The sequence below is a fragment of the Buteo buteo genome, chromosome 7 (genome assembly GCF_964188355.1).
Source record: "Buteo buteo chromosome 7, bButBut1.hap1.1, whole genome shotgun sequence".
Lineage (NCBI taxonomy): Eukaryota > Metazoa > Chordata > Aves > Accipitriformes > Accipitridae > Buteo > Buteo buteo.
Window position 1 is genome coordinate 7016654 of NC_134177.1, and position 13395 is coordinate 7030048.

The window sequence follows — 13395 nt, forward strand, 5'->3', positions numbered from 1 at the left end:
TGTGTTTTAATTTTTGTAGGTGATCCTAGTGAATCTCATGCTTTAGAAACTATACTGCATACAGCAAGCATCAGAAATCCCCCCCGCCACTTCTTCCACCTTGTGGAGCCAAAATGTGGTATATTCACGGAGTAAAGTTGACTCTCAAAGGGTCCTGAATAAAATACTATGCAGATCTGGGCCTGGGAGTCTGTGCATTACAGACGGGTATTTTTGGAATATAGCAATGCGCTTCTCCATCACAGAAGCTCCTTTCATGTTTGCTCTGTGTTGTTTCATGGCTGACTTCATCTCCTGACAACTGCTTTAGTCTGGAGGCTAAAGGGCTCTGTAGCCAGGTGTTGGCCTAGATGTTTCCAACACTTTACGGATTGATTTGGGCTACGGCCCCTCTCCTTCTCTCTCTGTGGTGTATTGATCTGCAGCGTAACACAGGTTTTCCGCCCCACCTGATTTCTGAAAAGTGAAATGTCACGTCTTATCTCGGATCTGGGTCTCTGGCAAAGCTCCGTGATGAGGCTGGTACATCTTTCTCAGTGCGCTCGGCTCAACTTGTTCATGTTGCACAGACAACTGTTTTTCACTGGCAGTGTTGCTTTTTTCTTCCCAAAGATCACCCGTTTTCAGCGCACTTTATTCTTTTTCATCATTCTGGCTAAAAATACCCAATTTTGCATTAAATATTGCAGAATTGTAAGCCACCTTGCATCAAATCAAGAGTATTTGCTTAAGAGCCTCATGATTTACCAAACTGTGTGTTGTCTGTGACTTGACGATCCGTGGGGAGCAGTTTTTCTGATTTAGTGTGTGTCTGCTCATCAAAGATGGATGATTGCCACTATGTGTCATAAAACTTCATCTGACAAAACCAACTCCATAGCAAAATAATGCCATCTCCGAAGGGCAATAATTCTTCGTTTCTCTGTCCCACATGTTTAAGGAGCTCAGGCTAGCTCAGATTTTCTCAAAAAGATTTCTTTATACTTACTCTGTTAACAATGAACAAAGGACCATCAAAGCTTTTGCCAGCTCTTTCTTAGTTTTCAAAAATCTTTTATGAGAGCCTAGGAAGATGGTCTCTAGAAGCTAAAAATCTGTAGGATTTAGACTTCTATCTGTGATAAATAGATGATGGGAATTAAGTGGCTAAATACCTTTGAGGTCCTGGATTTTTAATTAAATCTTAGGGCTGGGGAGTGGATTTTTCCTTTCTTTCGATCTTTTTGTTTTCAAGTCACCCTTGAATGAGAAAACGTCATGAACTGAATGCTGTTTTCGTAGGGTGAGGTTATTTTCTTATAAAGAAAACACAGCGAACACAAAGGAAACACCAGCCTTGGAAGAGACTGCGCGCGTCAGCTGGGGATGCCTGTCAGACACCATCTGATAAGGTGATCTCTATTGAAAAGTAGGTGCGTTGCTTTGCTCACTGATGAGAGCTCTCCGGGGATTTGGGAACCCGTGCTCCCTTGAAGACCAAAGCGACGCAAGATGTGCTTACACGACAGACCGCTGCCGTGGGAGTGCAAGACGTGTCGCTGATCCTTAACCAAGAGATTTGCACTGGGGAAGGCAGCTGCAGTTATTCTCTTCCCTGGAGTGTGTTTGTGCATTTTTATAAAAACAATTACCATCCAATGGGGGGAAAAAAATCATCCTTAGGGCACAGACAAGAGTGAAGGACTTCACATTCTTAACGACAGGGCAACAGCTGGGCTCTCTCTCTCTTTTTTTTTTTCCCCTTTCTCTTTTCACAGCATTGTGTTTCTTGCACTTGTAGTTGTCGCAGCCGTAAGGTGCATGATGCCACTTTTCACCTATAGATCATACCAGTATCTGTACTGTAAGGCATTAATCTGGAAAGAAGGCAATGTGAGGCTGAATTCTTCTGAGGATGGAGGGATCCTTGTTTTCAGTGCTGCTTGGGCGATAATCAAGCCAGCAGGATTTTATAGGCTTTGGATGCAGAATATTCTCAGAGCAGAAGATACAGGCCCCTTTTTGGCGGGATATTACTATTTAAATAAACAAGACAATTTAAAATAAACCTTTCACAAGGCATTTATTCCATCCAGTTAAGACTAATGAAGTGCAGGAGTGTCTTGCGAAAGACAACCCATAGTGAGGGGAAGGCTCATTAAGTGGAAAGGTGGCTTTTGTTGACCTATCTATCAAATATCTACAGTGTTAATTTTCTAGTTTGCTGTGTGGCCATGTCTTTAGGGCTGGTAAGGGACAGTTTTGTATTTCCTGGTCTCTAATGTTGCTGTGTACTTTGAGTCCTCTTCATTTTTTCCCTCCTAGCTGTTCTCAGCCTTTTGTTCTTTAAGTAATTGTCTTCTACTTGGTATAAGTAGTCTTCAATTAGTCCAATCTGCAATTATAAAGAAGTGGTGTCAGAAGCATGTCCCTTACCCTCTATAAAAACTTCAAAAGCTTTTGTAGTTAGTTTATTTCAAAACTAATTGTTGTCAGAAGGAAAAATACATGAAGGCACCTCTCATACAATTGGCTGGAGTAGCAGTACCTGATTGCATAATTTTTTTTTTTTTTTTGTCCTTTTCTATTTGGATTCAGTTACTTTACTGCCGTGCAATAGACTCTTTCATTGAAATCTGTACATTGAAAATGGGAATTTATCACAACTCTGTCTTTAAATGGCATTGAGAAACAGCCACTTTAAAAGGAAGGGATGATGAGGAAATTAATCTCAGGCAAGTTTTTCTTGATAAGGAAAGAGAACAGAGGCTTCTGGCATTTATATGCCGAAAATCAACACATGGAGAAAAATGAGTATTCCACACTGCTGTGGCAAGAACCATTTTTCTATTAAATCAAAATGAAGTTCTGAATAAATATGTTTTCCCATGAATATAATACACTAGAGAATACAGTAAAAGAATAGATGACCTCAGTGTCCCCCCAGAATAAAAACGTAATTATTCTAATAAAGAGTACATTCAGATAGACACATCTTCCTTGCAGGGGTGATTTCAAAGCAACCAAAAATATAAATTGATAGTGCTGTGTGCAGGTATTCTGTAAATACCAGGCATTCATAATTTTATGGCTATCTCTCCCCATACCTTACCTTTATTCATACCCTTTGTCAGCTTTTGCGATACGCAGCGTTTCTGTAAGGTGAAGATGAGAATCATCTCCCTTCGCAATGAGTTATACTCAAGACCTAGACCCTACATAATGCGAGGATCTAAAGAATCAATCTTCCAATTGCATTTTAAGCCGAAATATTTAAAAAAAAAAAAAAAAAAAAAAAGAAAAAGTCTGAATCTATCATCCTGACACGCGTTCAGCGGAGCGTTGCTTCTTTAGGCACAACACAGAACAGCTGACTGTGAATTAATCTGAGCGTGGCTTCCTATTGTATTTATTCATCTATTGAGCTGTTACTAAAGCGCTCCTCAGCCCTCAGCTCGGAGCAGGGCCGTGCGCTCTGGCCATGGTTTGTGTTGGTAGGGGCGTGCGTGTGTGTGAGAGAGGAAAAGAGGCAAGCAGAAAAGTTTATGGGCAATTACATCTGGCTCCCTGGGGTGCCGAGGGCTCCAGAAGGTCTTTGGGAGAGGAGCTCTGCCGCCTCCTCCCCGGGAAGCGCGCGGGGGTGACGTTTTCAGCGGATGGGCTTTGCGTAGCGCCGCGCGCGATGCCACGGGAAAGAGTTTTCTGCCGCGCTGGTGAACGTCGACGGGCGCTTGCTCTTGGCCTTTGCCAAGAGATCCATCGCGAGAGGAGCGCGGGGAGGTCGGGGCGCTCTGACAGCCTCGCGGGCTGGCTCCGCTGTGACGTGCTCGCCATGTAAACGTGCGGAGGATTAGAGAAAGGCATCGTTATGCTAGCCTCATTTTTAAGAAGCTGAAATAAAAGCTTAGGAAATCATTGATCTGGCCAAAAGCACACAGGAAGTCTCAGAAAGACTAATCACCTAGTGCCAAGCTCCAGTCCAGGGGCTTAGCCATATTAAAAACCACCACCAACCCCCCAAGACTCTTCTGCAACAGACCAAATTAAAATGTCTACGTAAATTTCTTCTGCAGATAAAAGTAATCTTTCCTAGTTTGGGGGTAATGCTTGCATTTGAGTGAGCACAAAGTGGTAAGAGGAAGGGAAACGGGTCCCAGGAGATGGGTAGGGTGTGGGGTGAGGGCAAAGGGGGCACCAGAAAAGCCACAATTTTTACAGCAGCTGCTTTCGGACCATCCGGCAGTGCCCGCGCTGCTGGTGATGCCACCAGAAAGCCCCAGTGGAATGATGTTCCTGTCTCAAACCATGGCTCGGCTGCTGTTGTGTGCTTTTCATATTTATGGAATACCTGTCAGCTCCAGCCCCCAAAATAAGTTCTAATATGGCATATCAGGGGTGGAAATAATAGTTGCTTACATAATTGCAATGTTACTGACACAGCTGATGAGTTGATGATGTTATTTGCGCAGCAATGATGGCATTCAAACCCTTGCCGACTTACAATTACGCTGTATGCTCTGAGCCCTAGCATGATTTAAATTACCATACGAACACAATGAAAATACAGTCTCTTGACAAGATAAAGGAGTGGGGGGGGGGAGAATGGCTTAAAAATCTCTTTTTCGTGGCTGCAGTGTTCAGTAGTGCTTATTCATGGCTTTTTAGCTTGAACATTTCATTTTAAGAAAGTAAATTGGAAGCGTTATGTTCTGCCTTTTGGACTTGATTTAAAACCTCCCTGTGCCCGCTCTTCTGCTGTCAGACTGTGGTAAGCCACCTTTGGGGCTCTCACTGGGAAATGCAAATTTTTTAAATCAATAGCTTCATTTTTTTTTTTCTCCCCCCAATAACATTAAATAAGAATCCGTGTGGACGGGAGTAGGTAGAAGGATGCCGTTTGTAGCCAGCCCAAACGTGATTAGTGCTGCAGCAACAGCTGTTGCAGGAAAATGGATTTTGGAAAAGACTTGTGACTTATTCCCAAGCAGAGCAATAGCTGGCTACAGACCGATGCTGAGACCGAATCCCAGGGTTATATAGCTGAACCCTGCAGCGCCTATATAGCTAAAGCAGCCCTGAAGCCCACGCGAAGAGCTCTGCAGGACTTGGCTCACAGCAGACCATTTGCTACCGGTGTTGCCAGTGATTCACGTGAGGCTCGTTTTGGGCCGGATCCCAACCCACGCAGAGGCCGCCGACGTTGGGTCAGTCCTTCGCGCTAGTTGGACTTTGGGTTATGTTTCCCCACGTCTATTCCCCCGATGCGCGTATGTCCACGTGTGCCGCGGTCTGTGCATGGGAGGTGGTCGGCAGCGTCGCGTCCCACCCGCAGGGGCTGTGCTCGGCTCTCGGTAGCTGAACTTGCTGCTTGACCTCCTTGCAGTGAAGTCCCTTAAATACTCTCCTGAGCATATGAAACCACTCTTCTTCCATCTACCCAGCTCTACAGTGTCTTTAAGGTCTTTTTCTCGAGTGCCTGGTGACCTGAGAACTTATGAAGACAAATTGGGCTTCAACCTATTTTTAATCCTCTGCTGCTATGACATCTTACTTTCAAGATATCCTGAGTATTTGCCCCCACAGTTACTCCCAGCAGTGCAGTGGCAGCATTTCTACTTTGAATCGATGTCTACAGCCCTGGCCCAGCTAGAGGCTCCTCGGTGCATGACTGCCCATCTCTTCAAGTTCCTCCTGTTTCTTCCTCATTAGCTCCTGATTTCAGGTTGCTCCTGACCCTATTTCTTTTGCCGGATTTTTGTCTCCGTCTTTAGTCTGGCCCCTGTGATCAGCTGGAGGGAGCAGGGGAAAAAAGGGAATGGATAGAATGAAGACCAAATGGAAAGAGGGAAGAAATAGAAACAAAAGATACCTTTAAAGCGAATTACACACAGTCCACAGCACATCCGTGTGGTACCTATAGGTGCTTTGGGATCAAGCTAAGCAGAGAAGTGTAGGGGTCTGAGGACAGAAATTTGAAAATGAACCAGGTACTCAGTAGAATTTATTCTGTGCTCTTTACATTCATATTGCGTTTATTTTGCATTGCCCCCAAATTCTCCTTTGTGCTTCCAATTCTTGAATCGATAATATGTTGTGGCAGGCATCGATGGTGGAAATTGTTGATTTGGGGAGGGGCAGAACAAAAAGCAAGGGAATTAACACCGAGAAAACACCTGGGCTTCTGCAAGAGTACAGATATGTAGTGTTGGCGTTTCAACTGTCTGCCCATGAAGCCCATGAAGGTACCTGGGGAATCAAAGCAATGGGCTGATGCTGGGTCTGCATGCCTAATGCTTAGGGAAGATAAGTTAGGATAGAGAGCTCTCTAGGCTGGTGGCTGAATGAAAATGAGAAACGGGACAAGAAGAACAAACTTGTTTGGCCCACCTGAAGGAAACAACGCTATTTTTTAAGCCAGGGGAATGAATGGGAAGGACAAAACCTCCATGTGTGTGCTCGGAACAAGAAGCTGCTGGCCTCGATGGCACAGCCTTTGGTGTGTTGCTGAGACACCAGCACAGAGCTGCGGCACTGACAGGCCATCGCTCAAAAGTATTTCCATGCTTTTATTCCTGGGGAAAATCAGCCGAATGAGCGAGGTTGTGTCTGCCTTTCCTCAGTGCCACACATCAAGGCATATTTATTCTGACGTGGAGTGAGAAGGTGAAAAGCATAATTAGTGCACCAGAAGTACCTGGATGGACTATAAGTCAATGAGTCTGCTCTGAATTCCAGTTATGAGTTTGCCGTGAGAAGAAAGCAATCTGTGGTCCATGCGAATACTGAGGTCATCAGCCGTTTTTAACTGAAATGGTTTTACATCGTTCTCTACGGTTGGGCAGAATCTGTAAATACTTATGGTTTTGGTACGCTTATCTAATTCAGTTTGTCTGCAATGGAAACACAGAGCTCTTTGCATAACTGGCAACGCAACAGGATTAGCTGGAGGGATGAACTGCGGAGGGTCTAATCAGGTGAGGCAATATATGGTTTCCCTTTGGCTTAGGATTTGATTTGGACCTACGGGAGTTTTTGAAAATGACATTATATGGAACCACACAAAGATAAGGAACAATACAGGTCTTGTTTGGAGCATATAAAAATATTTCTAATCCTGCCCTTTTGTACTTGTTGTCCGGTGATGGATAAAGGGGAGAGACTTGCTGCTGTGAGCATTCTGCCCTGCTCTCTGGATGCCATCCTGATTGATTCGCTCGCGGTGTGGAGGGATATGTAAGCAGCATTGCTGGCTGCAGCTGAATTACAATCATCGAAAGATTTCAGTGTAAGGGGCCTCTGGGGGTCATCCAGACCAACCTCCTTTTCAAAGCAGGGCTTTAGGGGAAGTTCATATCTCCTTTTCTGAAAAATTTACTGCGTTTCTGGTAATGCCCTATCAGTCGCTTCTGAACTTGCCTGGATGTGTCTGGTTTTGCCCTGAAACACCACAAGGCAAGTATATTCTTTGCCCTTCCCATGCACTCATTGGGATAAGACATCCCACATATGGTTCCTAATTCCATGATATGTACCAACTACGATGAGGGAACACTGCGGTACTATCCATCATTCAGCGTGGCTTTGTCCAAGTCCTGATGGGCCACAGATGTCATGAAACTTGTCAACCTTTGCTGCAAGGGGGCCGTTCCAAGGAACAGATGTCCGCGTTTGATGGCTTACTGACTGTCCAAAGGAAGCTTCGTGGCTTATCCAACAACGGGGGAGCTATTCCCGTCACAAGCTAACTTGAAAGCACACGTGCCTTTTAAAAGATCGGCGTGAATTTGAATACAAATGCAAAATATCAGCTCTAGTACCTGCTAAAGAGTTTAGAATCGAATGAGAAAGAGCCAGGATCCTACAAGGACAAACTCCTGTAGGAAAATAACTTTGTTTAGAAAAAAAATAGAGATGGCTAAGCAGCAGACTCTGTAAACTGTAAAATCGTAAAAGTATGTCTCGCATGGATGCCTGTGTATGCATTCTTTATATGCCTAAACATCCGAACTTCCTAAATCTCAGTACAAATTGGGGGAGTCACTCTCAAATAAGAAACAGGGGCTTTTGAAAATATAGGCAGGAGTTATAAATAACATGTAATGGCAAAAAGGATCTTCTGGCAAACACAATCTATTTTTATTACTTGGGAGCTAGTAGTAAAAGAAGGCAAATGAGCGGCCTTTAAACACAAAGTACATCTCAACATTTTCCTTTGTCTCCCAGAGCTCCTGGCTAAAGCAGACTTTGGAGCGAATATGACCAAAGAAACAGTACTTGAAGGGCCTACGAGTAAGTAGGGATGGCTGCATACAGTGTGGAGGAAAAGCTGAGCGTATGCTTGAAAAAAGCTACTGGTATTTTAATAAGAATGAAACTTCAGTCTGTACATTCCATTAAGGTCAGTTAGAACAAAGATTGCTCAGTATCTGGAAAAAAAAATAATCATGATTTTACTGTTTGTGTGTTAAGTGAAGTGCATTTAGAGCTGCTATGGTTGCTTTTGGAAGGGAGTGGGTTTGCACAGTAGCAAATGATGTGAACTGCCACGGGCAGGCCAGAGTCACTTCCCTACATTTGTTTGGCAATGTAACCCGACTGACTGCGCAACTCTTGCCTTGGACCTGCTTCTAGAAATGTTCATAGCTTCAGATGCCGATGCCAGAGATAAATATGTTGTCCCTCACGCTCCATTTCTGTATTTTCACATGCCTCGTTTGTATGCATCGCCTTTCTTTAAAGAAAGAAGTCTGACAGACAGCTCCGTTGCACATTTCCATCGTAAAGGAATGAGTTCAGTGAAACACTGAAAAACGGTGTTTGCCAGTAGGTTCTTAGCACACTAGCGAAGCTCCAATGCTAAAAGCATATGGAGGAAAGAGTGTTTGTTGATGAGGAACTGAATAAAAATAATACTGATGCTGGTAATGAATTACACTTATTAACTACCTTACAACTCAGACAGTCCTTTTCTACTTTATAAGCTCTCCTGAAATCACTGTCCAGCGCAGCGTTTGCTATGAGCCGTCTTGTTGACTCATGCTATTTTTCACAGCAGTAACAATACCTGGTGGCAAGTGTTTACAGGGCTGGAGACCCTCTCTGGTAGAGGGCAGCAGGTAAGCAGACTGCTCATTTATAACTGACAGCATGATTAGCAAGGGCTGGGAAAATGTTGATCTAAATCCTTACGTTGGGATTCTTAATGCCTGGAATTGCCTGTGATTTAACTGTCAGGTGGCTACAACCAGCTATGTTATCCCAATGTTTAGGACACTTACTGCTCAATTGCTAGATTTGCTGCTATTTAAAATTATTCCAGTGACTTATTGCACCCTATTGCTTGGTGGAATAGATCAAAGCCTTTTTCATCACAAAACACTCCTTCCCAATAGCATTAGCAGTGTTTTGTTGTAGCTGATCGCCTAAGCATTATGGGTATAGATGATACCTGTTATTAGACCAACCGATTTAGCTGTGAAAAACCATGCTTTTATGTACAGAAACTTTCCTTCGGTACATAGAAGGCAACAGCAAGCTTAAAACTTCCTGCATCTGCTTCAGGCTTGAGTAAAACCTTGTATGCCCGAAAGCTCGCTGTTTCTTAGGAGTCATAGCCTCTGTTTTTATATTGCAGTGCTGGTCTAGCTCTGATCAGGAGGTATAGCTGTTCAGTGTGTGGTCACTAAAGAGCTCAGCTTTATATTAGATGCTGGTGTCTGGAGCGTGAGTGATAGGCAGGATGCAATTGCTTCTTCCAGTGAGGCTGAGGGCCACGTAGGCATCTTGCTGGGGCATTTTTTTCTTTCGTATGCAAGACACAAAGAACCAGAGACTCACAAGGGCAGGAGCTGATTTTAGGGACCAGGAGTACTGATAACTGCCAAAATCCCGTTGTCACCTCTCTCTTACACAAAGAGCTCTGCGAATGCAGTCACACTTTTATTGTCCCTACAGCGGGGCTGAATTTATTAATGGGACTTTTTGCTTGCCTACGTTTCTTTTATATCGCCTCAGATTCAATGGGGCAGATCTCATTTTTCTGCTCACACACACTCTCCTAACTTCCTCTGCCTGGTCTGAAAACTTCGCTTAGTGCCAGGTTTAGAAACCTCCACCACAGTTACTTCTTGTCCCTCTCGAGGCTGTTGCCGTTTCAGAGTTAATCCTTTCCAGAATGCCTTAATACGTTTTCTCTAATCTTAGCACGAAGCCAATCTTTGGTCAACTCTAACAAAAAGTTTTGCATTTCTACCTGGTTGCTCTGCTCTTAGTTTCCTTCACCCTCAGTCTACCTGAATCAGTGCCACTGAGATTATTTTGCTTTTGCATTTGCCCTTTTCTGACTTCATTACACATAAGGCGTTACACATTAGACTTCCAGTCCTGTTCCAGAAAATGCGCTTTTCCTCAACTTTCCCATCCTTTGCTTTCCCTTTTCACAACGGGTCCACGTGTTCATGAAACACGCGGCTGCATCGCAGCCCCACGACGCGAACAAGCCAGGAACGAATTTCCTTCTATTAATTCAGGAATAGCCAGGTTTGAGAGGAGAGAGTGCACCAAACCGCAACGACTTCTGAAGCCTGCGTGCTCTGAGAACAAGCGCAGTTCCCAGTGGCTGTGGCATGGGCTTGGATGACTTTACAAGACGTTACAAAGTCATATACATCAAATAACTGTTGTAGTAGCCAGCACAACACTATTCAGCAACACGTCCCCTTTCCATCAGCATACTATGAATCTCCCTCCTTGCTCCTCTGGCTGACCGAAAGCCTAGCAAGTCTATGGCCCTTTTCCATGGCTTGATTTTCAATTAAGAGATAATGTCAGTGGAAGAGCACAGTTCATCAGATAGTGTTCCCCTGCTGTTGCAGAAGGCAGAGATGTAGTAGGCAGAGGTCAACTACTGAAAATCTGTGTGCCTGGCTAAAAGATTATATAATATGTCAGGCTAATTTTACTTCATTTCATATTCACATATATTAGTGCAGCTTTTGTTATATGCTTATTCTTATGTAAGTTACATCTGTTCTTTTATTCACTCATCCATGTTTGCTCTGCTTTCAGATTTATGAAACAGGCATTCCACTGAGCTCAGCAAATGATGGGCATAATAACTTATCTAAATTGCAAAGTATGTGATGCCCTTGAGGTAAACTCAGATGTGAAGGTTTTATGAAGTGTCTCACATGTGGAAGTGTAGGAAAGTGTTTATTTGCCAACTCCTGTCTCTCCTTTGGCTGTTCAGATGATGTTAAGAGGATCCTATGAAACTGCTACGAAAGCCTAGGGGCTAAATGGAGGAGAAAAGTAGAACTACATTATTAACTTCACAGGGGAAGAAGAGCCATACTGGCACTTGCACTTATATGGCTCTTCCTCTCTTTGGATGTCAAAAGTTTCTGGCTGATAGGCTCTAAAGTATCTATTTATTTAATGAAATGCCTCTCACTGTAACAATATTGTGGGGCTTTATTAATGAAGTTACTCTTATGCGATAGGAAAGCAATCTCTTTTTATTTCTTTATTTTTTTCTCTTACGAGACTGCCGGGAATCAAAGGCCCTAGAGAGGAAATGGGGAGCCTTCCTGCCGCTTTATGTATCTGAGAGACCCTAAACCCCTCTGCCTGTCTGTAGCTGCTGTGAAGTCCTGCAACGGCCACGCAGAGACCTGGTTCCTTGAGTTACTCAGGGCCAAGCTCTACCACGAGTCCCAGCACTCGTGTTGACGTCAGCCGTCACCTCCATTGCATGGGACTCTGTCGGCAAAGCGCCTAGTCGGTAACGGCCAGACCTGGCTGTCCCCATCTGATTAAGAACCAGTGGTGGGGCCGAGCTGAATTACCAGATTAGTTCTCCTCAATCTCTCTTGGAAGTTTTCTGTTCATCGCTGCTGACCCTTGTGCATCGGAGGTCATTGCTTAAACAACTGGGCTAAATCAGTCTTGTTAAAATAATAGATTCAAATGTAATTTGAATTATGTGGAGAATTTGCACTTTAAAATCCAGTAAGCAAAAATACATTTCTACCTCTGTTCACTGGTGAAGACTTAAGCCTCTTTAAAAGAGAGAGTTTGATGCTCTTTCCCGTAACATTTCCTATAGACTACTTTAGGTGGGCTTTCCATTCATAAGGGTGGCTTCAGAGAAATTCATTCTTGTGTAATGCTGACGGTGTGATATTTAAGTACCTTTGCAACTCAACCTATAACACAATTTGGACAGAGCCAGTAACTAAAAAAAAAAAAAGGATGGTGGTAAAAATTTCTTTTAGGAATGCCCATGGTCCTGAAGTAGACTGGGACTCAGTCCCTCTGTTACTTGCTTGAAAGGTCTTAGACCCAGGCGTCTGTTTCCCCAAATCGCTAATACAAAGTTCACATTTCAGCCAGGGGACTGCAAGGAAAAGTGTCGGTAAAATCCTGGAGAATAGGGATTTGGGGAGACTGACCCAGCCCGTTTTTCCTGCCTCCAAGGCATTCTCCAGGGTTATCTAGTACGTGGGTAAAACCTCTGTATGAGGATGGTTCTTAATCTCCCAACTTAATCTAGGATCCCCTTGTGGCTGGAGAGTCCATAGCCCGGTAATACCGAGAAAGGCATCTTCTGTGCAGTAATGTTCTCTTTTCTCCAGCTAATTACAAGGTCATTTTTCACTTCTTTGTATTTAAAGCTTCCAAAAATAATTAGCCCGTTTGATAAATTAGATGGCTTAAAAACATAAATTTGTCAGTGAATTGGATGAGCAGCGCAGCACCCAAACCACTTGAAGCTAAACATATATTACTACTTTGTCAGTCCTGTAAATTCAAAATTGCCTAGATTAATTTCAAACTAATTTGATAAGCCCTCCACTGTGACAAAAGGAGAAGTGTTTGGGTGTCAGGCTTTGTGCCCTTCTGTGTCAGATTTCAGCCTGAATGAATTTTTTACGGCTGACTCTAGAATATAAAACTCTGAAAACAGTGGTTTGTAATGGCAATTCTGACAGACCCTTTAACCATTTGGAAAATAGGCACTGCTATAATTCTGCTGCATTAGAGAAAAATTTTGAGTGCTTTCATTAGGTGCAACAGCTGTTTCTATTGCAAGAGCCAAACTTCATTGGTGGTAGCGTAGCTGTTCAGCTTTCCAAGAGTTTTGCGTTTATAGCTGATTGTATAAACTCTTTTATGTTCTTTTTCGCTTTCCAATATATGTAAATGAATTCAATAGCAAAAATACAAATAACTACCTTGTAACTAGATCGGTGTGAAGGTTCTTTGTAGGCTCCTACAATCAGCATCATGTGATGAGCGAACTGAGAAATACTGAGTTTTCTGAAACGGTTCTAGCACAAGTGACGTGCGGTAATCCACACCACATCAATTTTTAATCATCAGATTTAATCCTCCTTCCTAGTAATGTGTTAGAGT

The 13395-nt window shown here is 43.4% G+C and overlaps 1 protein-coding gene across 1 annotated transcript in view; it reads right to left on the reverse strand.

The window, feature by feature from the left end:
* Window positions 1–2072: 2072 nt before the first annotated feature.
* SPATA16 (spermatogenesis associated 16) overlaps window positions 2073–13395 on the reverse strand; it is a 97416-nt gene continuing 86093 nt past the window's right edge. Inside the window, exon 11 of the mRNA XM_075033198.1 lies at window positions 2073–2374. Within this exon, the coding sequence (XP_074889299.1) occupies window positions 2258–2374 (117 nt within the window). The 3' untranslated portion in view covers window positions 2073–2257. The remainder of the gene's footprint in view (window positions 2375–13395) is intronic.